At 43.2% G+C, this 18,099-nt stretch overlaps 1 protein-coding gene across 1 annotated transcript; it reads right to left on the bottom strand.

Annotated features, from left to right (window-relative positions):
• Positions 1 to 500: 500 nt before the first annotated feature.
• Positions 501 to 16,665, bottom strand: LOC144144575 (uncharacterized). Its single transcript, XM_077676085.1, has 6 exons — positions 16,455 to 16,665; positions 10,479 to 10,579; positions 9,024 to 9,086; positions 2,031 to 2,105; positions 716 to 769; positions 501 to 633 (listed from the first exon to the last, which is right to left on the bottom strand). The coding sequence occupies exons 1-6, from the start codon at positions 16,549 to 16,551 to the stop codon at positions 550 to 552; spliced, it is 474 nt and encodes a 157-aa protein (XP_077532211.1). The 5' UTR covers positions 16,552 to 16,665; the 3' UTR covers positions 501 to 549.
• Positions 16,666 to 18,099: the final 1,434 nt, after the last annotated feature.

The raw sequence follows: 18,099 nt of genomic DNA, 5'->3' as shown, positions 1-18,099 counted from the left end.
ATGAGGAGCGCCATAGCGGAAGTACGTCACCGCTGTGGAGCGCAGCATGATGGGAGGGAAGGCTCCGCGCCGTCAACCGCGAAAGGAGGAGGAAACGCGGCGCGAAGATAATGCGTGGTTTTTTATTTACGATTTCTCAGCTAATACGCATCGCTTTAACATAATTCTTGCGGGAGGAGATTGCTAATACATTGCTTTATTTGGTTACATATACATCCATGCATCGGCGGAAGGTATTTCAGGACCCCTTTAAAAAGTGAACGGCGCAATTTGCCATCAAGAACTGTTCGATCCATCTTGACCTGGTGAACAAGGTCCGTGCAAACAGTAACAGCCCCAGAGTTCATGACGTGAGCATTCCCTGCACTGGGTGTCTGACTAGCTACAAAACCATTTGTTGTTCATTAAAGGTATTATTTTATCATTCCCATTCCGTAACAATTTGCAGTGATAACGATATACTATGAAGCAGAAAGAAATGATACAACTGCAGTTCCCCCTTGTAATGGAGAATAAACATTTTATTACACTTCCAAATAGGCCACTCTTCTACCCGGAAGCAAAGTACCTAAAATAATCCATACTTTTCAAGCCATACATGACGCCTTTCGGCAAAAGTGGGTAAGCACACCGCTGAAAAAAAAGCTCTTGTATGATATTCACCCCATTCATTCTTCGCTTTTGTTTCTTGCTATACCGCCCTAATCAAACTTACCTGCATGGCGTCGTGGAAAGAATTAACATCAAAGTTGTACAACTTTTTCCATTCCTGTAAGAAAAGTTTTACGTATAACTTGCGTAATTAGGCCTAGCGATTATTTCAACACAAGCACAATGCACAGACCAGTACCATGCTAATCGAGAAAAGGCAGCAAGCTGCCAGATTGAAGATGAGCCGGAAGAAGTGAGTACATAGGCTAGACTTTGAACGCGGCCACGGCAAGTGATTGCATTTTAGCAATACGATGTGTCTTAATAGGTAGTCCTGAGAACGGAGAGCTGGGTAACGCAAAGCTAAAGTCTGGAATGAAAGCAAGCCAGATGGGGAGATACACAGCGAGGCTGCAGATGCTATCAGACGGACGACTTCTGTGATAAAGTAGAGCAAAGGGTGCATGTGAATGAAAGGAAGGATTGACAGTATAGGTGAATAAGGAGAAAAAAGGCAATGAGGGGAAAAGGCGACCCATAATATAGAAATATACACGCGTACTACAAATCTGTATACAAAAACGTAACACTTCACTTATATCTTAGCGTAGCAGAATATGTTGCTTGAAGTATGGAAGTTTAACGAGTAGAACTATGTATTCATACACTGCGATAGTGACATCAAACTGCATACTTTTTAAGACCTACCCGTAGTTCCGCATCACCACAATACAGCGAACATCTCATTTTTGAGTCAAATGGTATGCACCACACTGTCATTCTCTTACTTTGCCTTCTTTTGGCGGCACAAATTTGTCACTGAAGTGGAATGTGGTAACGCTGAATGATGGGTTTCCCGCAGAAGTAAAACTGAAATACAGCCGATTTTTTTAATTTGAAATAATATAACTGAAGGGCAGCTTCTTTGACAATGGAGCAATAGTGCTTTTTTACAATAGTGCTTTTTTACTGACGCTTTCTGCTTTATTTCAATCGCTGCAAACACGCACCCACATGCTGGCTGGGATGCACACGCACGCGCAAGGTTGCACGCACGCGCCCACGCACACACGCGCACAAGCACGCACACGTATATTGTACATCTTTATTAGAACGCTAACCCTTTCTTGCAGCTGTTACGTTTACCTTAAAATTTGTGCAGAAGGAACAAAAACTTTTATCGTCAAATCTGAAGTGTCTTCTGTAGATCAATACAGGCCCCATAGTGCTCCAGCCAACCCCATCGACACAAGACAACCCCATCCATTCAAGTCCCACCCTACCCAACGGAGCTTAACTGAACTCACCCGACTTACACCTAACATGATTTATATATAACATAACACAATTTTCTTCTGACAAATAAGTAATTTTTTTACCGGAAACAAAAATTGGGTCGCCTCACCAATCTTCGAAATGCACTTCATAACCTTTTGGTTAACGCTGGTGCTGTTCTGGAAGTAAACAAATTCCCACCGAACATGCATTAGTGCAATACAGTTTTAAGCGCCATACACTCCACCCCTCCATCCATCAAGAAATCCTGAAGACAAGCTTCGGTACCCAATTCTCATTTTTTTAAAAACGAAACAAGTCACTGTTGTTTGAAATAATAGTTTTAACAGCAGAGCGGTCTAATCTTTTTGTGCCACCGTCTAGCCTTACGAGAAAACCCAGCCCTGCGTAGCGAAATTAGTGTTCGTGCAGTATCGAGCGTCCAACGTCGACCAGGCTTCCGCGTTGGCTTGCGCCACGTGAGGAGCTCGAAAAAAACGTTTATCGCTCTCATCATAAAGGGAGAACGGGGCCATCTCCACGAAGTCGTAAATAACTTTCAGCGCAACGTCGGAAAAACATGTGAGGTGCAATTGCTGAAGGGAGATGGCTCCCCTGTTCTGCTGTTTCTCCAGCCTTAGACCAATACGTCAAGCTCAGAGCTCCGCCCATTGTTTTTGTCATTGAAAAATCTCCAACAATGCAACGGAACAGTTCTGCAGAACGCTGTAGTTATTTCTGTATGTAGGTACTGACAACTCATTATTACTGCCCTAGGAAAATAAAATGAAGTATATCATTGGGAAAAACTTGAATGTATTACCATTTTGAAAGGTAAACAACCAACATGTCAAGAATGGCGTAGCATGTATCGCCATTTCTCCGGCACATATTGCTTTAGGGGTCCTAAATTTAGTATTCTTCTTTTTAAAAACGCTCATAGCTTGAACTTAACCTTCGACACGAATTCAGAAACTATGGAGCTGTCACACCGAGCAGCTCTGCACAATGCCTACGCTCTTAACTTTCGATTGTGTACATTTGTGTTCATGTGCCTGCATTATTCACTATGCTCACTGCCTTCACTCTCGTCCTTTATGCAAGCAGAAGCGGAAGGCGGCTGCAAGGCTAAGCCTTCATATATGTTCCATAGATGCTCGTGGATCGCTTACCGAATGCATTAAATTTTTGTATACATGTTCATCAACAATTCAAAATACAGCGCTGTGTAGGTTAAACATGAAAATTATAACATTTGCTGAGTGTCTTTCTCTGTCCCTTTGACAGTTGGCTTGCGTTTTTTTGAACACCAAACAAGACACCGTTTTATTATATTTAAGTGTACCCGCGAGTACAGTGTACCGCATTTTTAGCAAACATTAACGGTAATTACCGCTCGCATCACCTCGCCGGAGCAAACGACGTGAAATTTTCTGTGCATGCAAGATTTACCTACGCTTTACCGAAAAACGTCTTGAAAATGCTACTCCAGAATGGGACTGATAACGTTTTAGCTGTTCATGGCGGAAGCTGGAGCTGGACTTGAATGGGAAGGGGCTCCAACAATATTTTGGAGCCGCTCCAATAAAGAAGAAACAAACCACTGTTTTCCTTTCACCAACCCGTTCCCGCAGTTTTTTATCTCCGCTGTGAAAGTTCCCCCAGTACTCTGGCCAGTCTGGACTTACAATATATGTAAATATTTCTACTGCATGTATGAGCGACGGCCAGCTGTTTGGGTAGACATGATGTGAAGTCTATGAGCCACAACCCTCTTCTTGTGAAATCATGCTGTATAGAGACTAAGCTTATTTATATACATAGACAACAGCAAGTATTGACTGATTCATTGTAGTTTTAACGCGCAGACACAACGCAGGTGACGAGGCACGACGTAGTGGAGGGCTCCGGGTTAACTTTGACCACCTGGGGATCTTTAACGTGCGCCGAAATCTCGTACACACGGGCGTTTTCGCTTTTCGACTCCATCAGAAACGCTGCCACCACGGCCACGAATCTAACCCGCGTCCTTGTGTTGAACAGCCCAACGCGTCAGCCACTGAACCACCGTGCCAGGTGAGCAAGTATTGCGGTATGCACATTCAATATTACACTTTTATATTACAGTGGAACCCTGATAATACGACTGTCAAGGGGCCGTGAGAAAGCTTCATATGACCGTGGTGTCGTACGACCGGGGAGCGGGTAAATTCCAGGCCTAATAGATGGTCGCACGTGACAGGTGGGCTAAGAACTTATTTAAACTACTATATTTAACGCGTTCTCGCGTGATTTGCAAACTTCTAGATGAAATCCCAAGTTTCAAAAAAAGCAACGCCTATGTTGTGCCCCCCTCCCATCCATGAAATCCAGATAGCCTGCCAGCCCCGCGCTTTGCGCGCGCGAGAGAGGGAGACAGAGAGATAGTGGCTTTATTGGAAGAGAAACGAAAGTGGACTCAGCCGATAACTGCCTGTCGGGTTAAGGGCACCTCAATCAAGACTGAGTCTAGGATGATGATAGACAGAAAAGAGGGTGGACAGAAGAAAGATAGAAAGTGAGAATAAGATGACGGTTCACAAGCCGCGCAGCATGGACCGCACTGGCAGCATGATAAGGCCGACGGGGTCGTGGTCGAGCATATTGAGAGGAGAAAAGGCGAGTGTGAAACTGCCAAGGCGATGCGAAACGAACGATAGCATAAGACGGAGATGAAAAAAAAAACGCCATTGGTGGCAATTGGGTCAAAGTTCACAATAAATAGCTGTGTTGTTTTCCCACATTCAAATTTCGTGAGTGTAAAGAAAGGGACGGGCAAAGACAAGATGGATACCGGAGGCCACCGTTCCGAGCAAGCTGCTTCTTCTTTCTCCTCTACTTCATCATCTTTTTCTACAGTGAGTAAACCATGTTGCGGCGAAAATTATAGCGCGGTCTTACTACAGTTGCTACAGTGACTTGCTGCGGGGGCAAGCGAGCGATCCAAATTGGCGGTGCCAACTGGTACGGGTCTCCACCCTGGCAGTGGTCGAGGGTGACTTGAGACAGAGAGCGTCGTGAAACTAAGAAACTTGAATCCATCCGGCGGAGAAAGCGGCTGTTCGTTCATCGCCGTGGGGTTGTGTCGTATGCGTTTTGGCGTTCGTTGGCGCCTCGACGGAAGCTTCAAATTCCCGGTCCGCCGGTCACCTGCACCTTGGTGGAACAAGCTTCCCTAACCCCAGTCGCTCAATAAAAATTTTTCTCTCAACCCGCCGCGGTGGCTCAGTGGCTAAGGCGTTGCGCTGCTGAGCACGAGGTCGCGGGTTCGATTCCCGGCCGCGGCGGCCGCTTTTCTGATGCAGGCGAAAAGCAAAAACGCCCGTGTGTACGAGATTTCGGCACACGTTAAAGATCCCCAGGTGGTTGAAATTAATCCGGAGCCCTCCACTACGGCGCGCCTCATCGCCTGCGTTGCGGCGGCGCGTTAAACCCTACAATCAGATCAGATCAGATCAGATCAAAAGTTTTTCTCTCTCTCTCTCTCGACATCTCCGGTTGGCGCGTTGGTGTACTGTTACCGCGTGTGGCCGTCGCAGCTTAACTCCCGCTCACGAGTACCCACTTATACGTGCAAATACACAACACACAAGAAAGAAGACACGGACAGGCGCTACACATCCAACAGTTTAATAGCAACGACAGCCCCTTACATTTATACATACATCCCGACATGCATAATAGACGTGGCCGCCACGTCAGCGCAAGAATTTCTCTAAAAGCGCCCCTAAGCTTTGAACAATACCACCGAAGTATCACTAACTCAGTCACTTCCCTTCAATCTTATGCGAGGCACCTCGAGCAGTTCTCGGGCCTTCTGATACCTGCTTTTTCCCAGTATCTTTTTCTGCCCCGAGTAAGCTCGGCCAATTTTGCTCTCGCATTGCTAGTAGTAGCAAAAAGAGGGCCTGTGAAAAAAGTCTTGAGAAGCCATTCGTTTTTTGCGCTTTAGGGGTGGTTTACGAAAGCCCCCTCACCTGTGGAAAGTCCTACATCGGCCAAACTGGGAGATGTTTAAACGACCGCCCGAGGAAGCTTGCGAAATACTTAAATTATAATAATGGCGCGCATTTTACAACGCATTGTGATTGCTGCACAAACTGTGATACACGATTTTCCGAGACAAAGATACTGGTAAAAAGCAATATATCAGAAGGCCCGAAAACTGCTAGAGGCGCATCGTACAAGATTGAAGGGAAGTGACTGCGTTATTGATACTTTGGTGGTATTGTTGAAAGTTGAGGGGTGGTTTTTAGATACACTCTTGCGCTGATCTCTGGGCACGTCTATTGCGCATGTCGGGATGTATGTATAAAAGTACATTGCAGTGGTTACGATTAAAATGTTGGAAGTGTAGCGCGTGTTCATGTCTTCTTTCTTGTGTGTTGTGTAATTGCGTCACTCAGTATCTACGTAGACCTAAACCAACACGCCCAAAAACACGTTCTCTTGGAGTACCCACTTGCTTGCTTGCGTCTGTTCAGCAAGTGGTCTGTCCCGCCTGCAGACCTTTACACAATAAGCAGCGTCAAATGGGTATTCATAATAAAGAAGGTCGGAACGAGGCGACGAAGCGGTGTGAAATATGGCAAAAACGCCGGTCTATCCGCGCCAGGGTCCGTCGAATGAAGCGGCCCGCGTACTCCCGTGCATCACATCATCGGGATTTGATGCAGTGTTTCTATGAGCAGTTTACCGGGACCGCGGTGATCCGTCCTAAGAAGCGGGTCATCGCAAGTCCGGGGGACGTATCAGCAGAATTCCACTGTATATTGTATTTGAGTACTTATAATAGTAGTTTTAGTTTACGCTGTTAGAAGCGCGCCAGGGTAAACCCGCCTACACCATGAGTGATTTCAGTCTATGGGAAAACTGTTCGGGATGCTGGATGGCCCATCCGAACCTGCAACGGTTCGCACACATTTCGCTGTAAACTTGAAAACCGAAATCGCTAAATTTTATGAAACGCACTATATATACATTGTGTAATGTCACATAAAATGGTTATTTTAACAAACAAGTAGTGCTCTATAGCTTCCATTTCTCAGGAACCTCACAGAAATACCTACAATGTACATGAAATCGCAGACATAGCAAAATTGTACCTTCAAAGTTATCTGTGGCAACCCTTTGCAGAAAACTCAAGAACTCTGAGTAAAACAAATTCAGGGAAACGTTCACGGATGGCTACCTGAGAAATGCCTACGCTTCTTTTGAAGGTATACGATGCTCTATGTCTGATGGAGGTGTGTTATGATTAAGTCTTCTCCTGTTGCAACACCGTCTTTAACACCAGGAGATATGAGTTTTCTCTTTGCGTCCTTTGCATCTATATGTTGCTTTGACTGATACGTTTGGCCAATCACCTTGATTACCCCATCTATTCTAAGCCTAGACATGCTTTGCTACTTTAGTTGTTAGCATACTAAAGGATAATATCGTATGCCGACATGTTCTATTAGCCTAGACATACTTTGCTACTTTATTGTTTGGCATGCTGAAGTATAATATCGTTTGCCGATCTATTCTATTAGCCTAGACATGCATTACAACTTTAGATTTAGCATGATAAAGTACAATATCGTAAACCAAACTATTCTATTCGGCGAGACTTGCTTTACTACTTTAGTTTTTAGCAAGCTACAGTATAATATCGTAGATCGCCAGTAGTGCGCTTGTCTCCTCCTATCACCATCAGCCTCATTCATACCGCGTTGCATCCTTGTGTTCTTCTCTTTGGTTTTCATTTCTCTTTATTGTACTAGCATGTACCCGGAAGAGGTATCGTCTTCGTTCTCACCATTGTAAGCCCTAAATTATCGCTAGTGGCGTAAATGGACTTCCCAAATTCAGTAACCATCTTGCTGAAATTACCCCTGTGGGCCGCAATACTTGTTCTTAACGCACGTATACGTGCAAGGCGAACTCCGCAGGGCATTCATTTGGTTCAACTGCAGTTAGCTGAAGCTATCGAATGGGCGATATAACGTTTCCAAGTCAGTTCAGGCCGGGCACTCTTGGTTCCACCTGCGCCGTTCAGTAGTTAGCTTTCAAGAATACTGCATTTTTTTGTGATTTGTCAAGAAACTTATAAACCAAGATCGCTTTTCTGCGTCTGTGGCCTAGCGGGAATGTTGCGGTTTTTTGTTCTCACGTTTTGGGTTTCAGCCCGGCCTTTTCACTTCATTTACTTCCGGTATTTCTTTAAATAAAAAAAAATCTCCTTTAGGAATTGCGGTATGCGCCAAACCTCCTCTTTCTCTTTCCCCTAAGCAGTGGGAGCGCGAGCTGGCCAACTCACGGTACGAGGACCAGGAACGCCTCACCGCTTGCTCGCCAGGCCGCTGCCCTGGCTCGCGGCTTTCTGGCCTGAGAGAGCCACTCGCTTTTATGCTCAATAAATTAACGTTTTCTTCCTTCCCTTCTTCCCTTAGCTCTGTTCTATAAATTCTTTCGGTTAGTAGGAGCGGTTTAGTATTTTTTGGTTTGATAAAATGCATATAGGAGCATTTCACCACCCAAAATTAAAGTTCTGCAACCCACTGGAAGTGCCCTTTATGATGTGACATGGAAACGGAATACCGCAATGTTTGGCGATGCGCGCGGCTCTTGCATTTTACGGGACCGGGGATGCAATACATGACCACAGTTTTTTTCATGTTTTGTTTGCTTTTATTCAGTTTGCTCTTCCAGCCGTTTGCATGGCCATATTTTCAGAAACGGGGTGTAAGGAATATGCCGCACACCGTGATTTTGCGTAACAGGGAATTGAATGCGTTCGCATTTTAAATAGGTTTTAAAAAAACATGATAGTTTTTAGAGGGGCACCTTATCGTGTGGCTGTGTTTTTTGTTCTTCGTAACTTATTGCTGTATTTTGCTCGAGACAGTCCATGCGGATGTTACTTCAAAGAACAACGTGTAACTAACACCCCATTACTGTTTTTCATTCAGGCAATGAATTAGTTGCCAAAGCTTGGGACCGCTTATTCAATTGCTAGGAGCAAAAAGTTTGGTTACACTGTGGTATTACTAAAGAAAAAAAAATATTGTACTTACCTGAGAGCTGTCCTCTAGAAGACTGTAACACAATCTCCATGTCGCACATATTCGGTTCACTTCCTTTATCGAAATGTAGAACTGTTATAAGACACTCAGTCATTTCTGATCAAAGTAGCACACTTGATATTTCACATAAACGTTAATAAACATACGAGCGTTGTTATGTCAGACAACGTATTTGGTGCCCATTCAAGATAGGTTGTAGGTTGCAAATGAGGAAGGTAGTCTGATGATGGTATTTTCTTTGATATAGAAAGCATATCTTTGGCCCTTCATTGAAATTAACCGTTGTTTAATCGCAGGATAACCACAAGTGTATATTAAAAACAGATAAAATTCTACACAGGAAATCATCTTTTGGGTTTTTGAATATTATATAAAGTGAATTTAGATGAAGAGAAATGTGTATTGTTTTGCACTGATTTTGAGCAGACTTTCATCGTGAGTCCAAAAATTGCTCAAAAACACCCTCGCCAAGACAATTACGCTTTTAAAAAGTATTTGTCGGATTCAAGAAAGTGCGCTTGAGTCTTGCTAGTTATAGTCCACTGCTGATTGACAGAGTAAACGTGGCAGCTGTGGCTACATTACTCTGGTGGGTGGAGCACAAAAAGACATAAATGGTTCCCATCCAGCTACAAGCATGATCCTGCAAACAAATTTAATGGTGATGTTATCAAGGCACACTACAAATTCAGATATAAAACGTAGACAAATAAAATCCACGCGCTAATGAAGGTCGTATGGCTGGCCCACAGTAACACACGAAAATAACTACGTATTCGAAAGGTGAGAATCACGAGAGTGAAAACGCTGCGGGTCGCCGGTGGGCGCCTTTTCCATTGCCATAAACTGTAAACGTGTCGTCTGAGAGCATTCTCCACTGCCAGGTCGATTTTTTTCTTAGCTTGCCGTTACGTCTCGGGCTTCGTTAATCCAGGCATTTGCTGGTTGTATGCTTCCTTGAGATACCAAGCGAAGCTTAATTTTCCGCTAACTCTGTGATGGGTTGGGCCCCAAGCACTGACCCCGTACACGTGTCAAATCGTTATTGCACATGCAGAACTCTTGATTCCAATAAGAGAATTCGTTTTCGGATGCCTTAATGATATTCGGTTGTGTTAGAAGACAGCAACACTCATTCTGGCTTCTTCGGAGCAGTTAGGTTCTCAAGTAATTTTTTACAGTTGTTGGTTGCAGTGTTAGCGCACATAGTTAGAGGCCTTCCCGCCGCAGAGTCTACAATCAAATTTTCTTGATGCCCTCCCTTGAAAAGGTATTTGTTTACTGTGGCTGAAACTTTGAATATCAAATTCATAGCTCCTGGCGCTGTGTTCGCAGGACAACTTCTACTAATTGTAGTGCATAAACAAAAACTTTTTACGTGTATGAAAATTACTAGCTTTGAACCTCGTGAACAGTATTGTCGTATTTGCCCTGTGGTGCACATACCTGTATAAACGCTGGACGGATATTCAGCCGCATCGTTTCATTCCTGCAGGACCAAAATATTCTGCTTGCCACTGCAGCCGTTTTTGCATTTTCAAGAACATCTGAAAAATAAATGAGGTACCGAGGAACACTCGAAATGGTATGTTTGCTGTTTCGAAAAAGGAGCTCCATATACTCTGTTAGAGGTGCAGACAGAGATTGCATTTACTCTTGCTCTAAAATGGGATCCACTAGATAAAACGGCGCACGCCATGCTTTATAGTTTATACAAGAGTATAAACACGCCCTCTGTACGGAAAAATACTTTATAATCTAATTTTAACTTCAATTTCCAGTCGGAAGACTATATAGACAGTACCACTACTCTGAACTGTTTTAACAAATATCTACTGCCGCTTCCGGTCCTCCCTTGAAAGCAATTATTTTAACTTAAAATACTAGTGTAAGTCGAATATTAAGAAATGTCCGAAAATATTTTTCTAGCTTCTAGCGCCCCATCCAATCGCAACAGATCAAGTTTTCACCAACACTTTTGGAGATGTCAGCGGAAAATATTTCTTGTTATAATTTATCGATTGCTTGCCTTCCAAACGTCAGTCAGCATACACCTGAGAAAGAAAATGGCCGCGTCAGAAATATTTTTCGCGTTGTGGAACTTTCAAAGCTGATTTCATTTATTTTAGGTACGTTGAATAATCTTTTTTACCCGGATGTTGTTCTGCTTTATAAAAAAACACTGGGCCTGAGCGAATGTTCTGGAGTGGTAAAAGCGTGTAACTGTAAGAGCCCGTGCGTTAGCCACAATCGCAAATAATTGTACTAACCACCAGAAAGCCATAATTTCGAAGTGTTTTGATTTTATGGAAGATTTGTGAAACGGCTTTTGTACCGAAACACAAGAACACCTCAGTACACCCGTGAAAACACCTAGAAAGACACGCATATCAATATGATTTCGATTCAATTTCAATTCGATTTATTCAACACCTCAACGATGCTTGAAGTACAGGCAAAAAGCCTATAAGGGCTGGACAGGGACTGCGCCCAAATGCATCGCAAACAGCACGGTAAAAAAATCAACACTACACTGTGTTGCAAAAACAAGGATAACTTCATAGTATATCTCCACGTTTAACGTTTAACGGCAACGTTTAACGCGTGAACCTTATCTAGAGAAGCAAGTCTCGAGGTGTTGTTCGAGGAATTAGAGGGCAATAAATGGGATGTAATAGGGATTAGCGAGGTTAGGAGGGCAGGCGAAGCCTTTGCGGTGCTGAAAAATGGACACGTCCTATGTTACCGGGGTCTAGAGGACAGAAGAGAGCTGGGAGTGGGATTTCTAGTCAATAAAAGCGCAGCTGGAAACATAGACGAATACTATAGCATTAACGAAAGGGCAGCAGGTCTTGTAATTAGGCTAAATAAGAGGCACAAGCTCAAGGTGGTGCAGGGCTACGCGCCCACATCCAGCCACGACGACCAAGTAGTGGAACGCTTCTATGAAGATGTGAAATCGGCAATGGCTAAAATAAAAACACAGTATACCGTAGTTATGGGGGACTTCAATTCTAAAGTAGGCAAGAATCAGGCTGGAGACAAGGCAGTTGGGAACTATGGTCTGGGCTGTAGAAATAGCAGGGGGGACCTACTAGTTGAGTTTGCAGAACGGAATAACCTACTTATAATGAATACCTTCTTCTGTAAACCGGAGAGTCGGAAGTGGACCTGGAGGAGCCCGAATGGGGAGCACAAAAATGAAGTAGACTTCATATTATGCGATACCCCTGGCGTCGTGCAGGATGTGGAAGTGCTCGGAAGGGTAAGGTGTAGTGACCACCGCATGGTAAGATCTCGAATTAGGCTAGATTTGAGGAGGGACCTCAACAAGCTAGTAGGAAAGAAGCCGATAAATGGGCTAACAGTAAGACGTAAAGTAGAAGAATTCAGGATCCCGGTGCAGAACCGATATTCCGCCATTAACGAGGAAGCCGAGCCTACGACACAGGAAGCCAGCGACAACCTTACACGCATTATCACGGAGTGTGCAGTAGAAGTAGGGGGCACTATGGCTAGACAGGATACTGGTAAACTTTCACAGGAGATGAAAGATCTAATCAGGAAACGGCAAACCATGAGAATCTCTACCGCAGCTGACAGAATAGAACTAGCCGAGCTCTCGAAGTTAATCAATAAGCGTAAGACAGCTGACATACGGAAATATAATATGGAGAGGATTGAATACGCTGTAAAAAACGGAGGTAGCCTGAAAGCAGTGAAGAGACGTCTTGGCGTGAGGAAAAATCAGATGTATGCACTTAAGGATAAGCAAGGCAATGTCATCACAAATAGGGATAAAATAGTCACAGTGGCCGAGGAGTTCTATAGGGATCTGTACAGTAGCCGGCATATACAAGATAATGCCGAACGAGACAGTAGTTCAGAGGAGATAGACATCCCACCAGTAACGACCGAAGAAGTAAGGAAGGCTTTGAAAGAAATGAAAGGGGGCAAAGCACCTGGAGAGGATCAGATAACAGCTGACCTCTTGAAGGATGGCGGAGAAATTGTACTTGAAAAACTGGAAAACCTGTATACGGAATGCCTAATGACCGCAATAGTACCGGAATCTTGGAAGAACGCGAACATCATCCTAATCCATAAGAAAGGCGACATGAAGGACTTGAAAAATTATAGGCCGATAAGCTTACTGTCAGTCGTCTACAAGGTATTTACCAAGGTAATCGCTAACCGAATCTCTGCAACCTTAGATTTCAGTCAACCTAAAGAACAAGCAGGGTTCCGTAAAGGTTATTCAACAATGGACCATATTCACACGATCAATCAGGTGATAGAGAAGTGCGCTGAGTATACTGAACCCCTATATATAGCCTTCATAGATTATGCGGAAGCATTTGACTCGGTCGAAACCCTAGCATTCATTCAGGCATTACGGAACCAGGGGGTAGATGAGCATTATGTAAGAATACTAGAGGATATCTACAATGGGTCTACAGCTACCATCATCCTCCATAGGGAGAGCAGTAAAATACCTGTAAGGAAGGGTGTCAGACAAGGAGACACAATCTCTCCAATGTTATTCACAGCATGCTTACTAGAAGTATTCAGAACGTTGGATTGGGAACAGGTGAGAGTAAGGGTTAATGAAGAATACCTCAGTTACCTCAGATTTGCTGATAACGTTGCCTTGCTAAGTAACCTGGGCGACGAATTGCAAAGCATGCTTTCCGCACTGGGCGAACAGAGTAGGACCGGGGGGCTGAAAATTAATATGCAGAAAACTAAAGTAATGATCAATAACCTCGGGGCAGCACAGCAGTTTGAGATAGGTGGCGAGCCAGTGGAAGTGGTAAGCGAATATATCTACTTAGGCTAAGTTGTGACCCCAGATCCCAACCATGAGGCAGAGATAATTAGAAGGATCAGAATGGGGTGGGGTGCATATGGCAGACATTCGCAGATAATGAATAGCAGCCTACCATTGTCGCTGAAGAAGAAAGTGTATGACAGCTGCATCTTACCTGTACTCACCTACGGGGCAGAAACGTGGAGGCTCACTAAGAGGGTTCAACGTAAATTGAGAACGACTCAGCGAGCAATGGAGCGGAAAATGATAGGTGTAACATTAAGGGACAAGAAGAGAGCGGAGTGGGTCAGGGAGCAAACTGGTGTAAAGACATATTAGTAGAAATTAAGAAGAAGAAATGGACGTGGGCAGGGCATGTAATGCGAAGGCAAGATAACCGCTGGTCATTAAGGGTAACAGAGTGGATCCCTAGAGAAGGCAAGCGTTGCAGGGGGCGACAGAAAGTTAGATGGGCAGATGAGATCAAGAAGTTTGCGGGGATAAATTGGTCACAGTTGGCACAGGACCGAGATAATTGGAGAATAATGGGAGAGGCCTTTGCTCTGCAGTGGGCGTAGATAGGCTGGTGATTTTGATATCTCGACCACATACAATACTAGAATACATACATACATACATACATACATACATACATACATACATACATACATACATACATACATACATACATACATACATACATACATAAAGTGCATATATATATTTCAAGATGCAACTGTAGTGTAGAAATGAGAAGTGTAAAGAAGATGCAATCGAAATGAAAACAACAGAAAAGTACCAGCAAGTAACAATAAAAACACGCGCACAAAGAAAAGAATGACAAGGCAAAAGTACAAGAAACTGTCCAGTTTGCATTACATTGCGCGCAGGTCCTGAAAAGATATGGACAATATATCTATGTTTGATGTCGAGCTAGTTTCGTTATTATTGTCGGAAGTTGATATTTTACCTGTCGGTCACCGTTATTGTTCGGCATTTCCGAATTATCCATTCTTTTATGGCGAGTGAGATACAGCGGGATATATTTTTTATATATAAAGCAGATATGTAAAGATATATATAAAGCAGCCAAAGTCTTATGGTTTTTGCTGAACTCCAGCTTGTAGTAGCGGCAAAATAGGAAATTATATAGTTGTAGCGCAAATTATGTTGAATTTTTTTAACATATAACTTGTGTGACCTTGATGAGGCGCTCTGCATATCAGTCGTACAATGCGTTTCAGAAGAAGAAGTAGCCGTTCAATGTATTCCATGGTACCTTTTCCACGATTAGTGACGCATAATTTAGTGAAATGAAAATAAAAAGTTAAAAAGCATAACATCGATGGCATTTTGGAAACAGCAACAGTGACGGCGGAGGAAGCCAATTGTACTGGATAATCTCTTAATCAAGTATTCCACGTGTCTGTCGCACGTCATATTTTCGAAAAAATACACACCTAAAGTTTTGAAGGACTTCCAAACTTCTATTTTGATGTCATTTAGTATGAGGGGGGATAGTTATATGGTTTGTTAGGTGAGATTAAACATAACTGCTTTGATTTTGTTTATGTTTAAATTCAAATTATTGTTTTTAGTCCAGTCATTAATGAGCCTAATGAGTTTGATTAGCTCGCATAGATACATCTGTTCCTGAGCTACTCGAAAAAAAAATGGTGTCATCTACATACATGATTCCCGCTGCAGTGTCATCAAAATGTACGATTGCAGATGGGAGCATTGCAGATCGCAGATGGGCCTTTTATCGTCTGGTCCTGCGTTCCTAGTACTGTTTTTCAGTATTCGAATAGGTATTCACTCACCCAAACTATATTTCAGCTTTGCTGTTCGGCAAATTATTGACATTTTCTTCTTCATCACTGCTACATTAGCTTAGTATGACGTCCGTACAGAAACTACTCGAGAATTAATTGGAGCTGAGTGAGTTGAATTGACTCATGGGCGGTGAGACACGATGTTGGTGAAAGGCTGCCAATTAATTTTAACCACGGGGGGCCATTCGCAGTGCGCTTGAATATCAACCATATGGCCTTATTATGTAACCTACCTCTAACAGTAACCTTTTCAGTGAGCATTTAACCACACGATCTTTATGGAAAAGAGCAAAAGACGAAAAGTGTCTAACCGATACTCTACCATCGGTAGCAGTTAACCGAGTATTGGGATTTTTGCTGGGACATAAAAATCAAGACACTGCGGCAAATATTTTACAGCTGTGAAGCTGTTCGCATTCGCCTATTTAATTTGCTAGCTGAAACAACGACATCGCCTGAGTACCCTCCATCAAATATTCTGAAATTTGTTTGCGCGGAGATTTCAAAAATTACCGATTCAATAATGCACAGCATAAATGGCGAGAGAGGTATATATTTCGTATGAACATACTTTCATCCTTATTTGCGCGTATCACAAAGATGGGCAGTTCAGTAGCTAAAGAAAGCAAACTCCGTACCAACATGTAATATCCCTTCGTCCTGGGCTGTACCACTATCTTACGGCCCATTTTGCTACCTATACATTGGAAGTACAGTTTCTACAGCACACTTGAAGCGAATGCCCAGCTCTGTTTTGTTTTCTCTAGCTTTACTCACTGAGGCGACCTCCGCACCATTCAAAAGGGTCGGCTTCTGAAGCGTGCGTTGAAGCAACCAAGCAAAGTAAGATCCACTGGACGAAAAAAGGCTTCATATTTGCACAACGGTTTCTTCTTATGTTACGGACTTCAGTGCTTCTGTATGCTCGCTGAATCGGAGTAGTCGTAGAAAAGTTTAAACTTTGGCGAGCTAGTACATGTCAAGGTTGAACAGCGCACAATCAGGATCTAGTAAGGAGAGACAGACAGAGGCGCTCTTGCATCTGTGTTTCATATAGCAACGAGGTCTCCCAATAAATCACAGCCACATGCACGCCCTGTTTGCGTAGAACCGTGTGGCAGCTTGCAGATATTAAATAGAGGATTCTGGCTCACAAGGATCCATTTTTCTAGGTATGATATAGCAGGCTGCGCTGCTTTATGTATTCTATAGGACTATACATATGCCCCCTGCGTGCTTCGGTCAGACGTTATTCTTTCCACCAAAAGTGCAAGCCATATGTTATCGGTTTGGGCGAAATTTTTTACGCCACTCAGATTCCGCATGCAAGATCTGACGGCCAGTATGTTCATCCAAGGGTGGCCACAACGTTTATTCGGCATTTAGCCCCGTTTGTTGCAGCACAATTAAAGGGTAGGCAAAGGTCAAAGAAAACGGGAAATATTTTATCCGCTGGCGTCATGCGTACTGATTTCTTCCATTTAGTATCAATCAGAACCGTTCAAGCAGGTGATAGCCATGTATATTTAACGCCCACATTCGTATAGATACTTGTCTTTAGTCTCATGATTGCTTTGACGAAAACAAGCAAAAATACAAGTTTCGGAGACCATGTAACTGACATTCCGCGCGAAATACATAACGGCAAGAACATTGTTTACCCTTAGGTTCGAAGTAGAGAGCAATAGGCCGAGCTACAAAACAAAATTTGTCTGCGCGTTGTTTCAACGGGGTAAATTTTGAAGAAAAATGTCAGCGAAGTTAGCAACCAATTATCCAAAGCGCAAGGAATAATATGAATCGACAAAATAATCAGCACATTGTCACTATGAATCAACGTATTACCGTTGACTACTGTACTCAAACCCTTGTCAAGGAACCGTACTTCTAGAGGACAATGACGGTCCCTTAATATGTAGAGTTTCTTCAGCTGCAGAAAGGGATTTTCAGAATTCGCGGGAATTATCAATGTAATGTTTTGGATTTATTGACGTGGCGCTTTCTTTTCGAAGACCGCTAAACGTGTTTAGTATAACACGTGAGATTACCTCTCAAGGAAACTTTTTGGTCATAGATAAGCGGAAACAAAAATTTTACTGGGCAATCAATACATAATCGAGTATCCCTTTCGGTATACACAACGTCGCGATCTTGAAGGAAGCCTTTACCAGGAGGGATAAATTTTCAATTTTAAAGAATTGGGATAACACAGGAAAGGCAAGGAATAAAATACTTCACTTAGTGTAGTATATGCCCATAAAGCAAACAAACAGTCCTTAAATTCGTTCATTTATGTAGTGTATACTCGAACCCGACCTCATGCTTGTTTTTAGGATTGTTTTCTTATGAGCATGAATTTGTGCTGACATTTCAGTTGGCCCATTAGCCGCTGCGAAGGGCGCGTTGTTCGATATTTGTGCGC

This window comes from Haemaphysalis longicornis, unplaced genomic scaffold (genome assembly GCF_048455015.1).
Source record: "Haemaphysalis longicornis isolate Haplotype H1 unplaced genomic scaffold, Haemaphysalis longicornis Haplotype H1 scaffold_7, whole genome shotgun sequence".
NCBI lineage: Eukaryota > Metazoa > Arthropoda > Arachnida > Ixodida > Ixodidae > Haemaphysalis > Haemaphysalis longicornis.
This window is presented reverse-complemented; position numbering and strand designations above follow the sequence as displayed.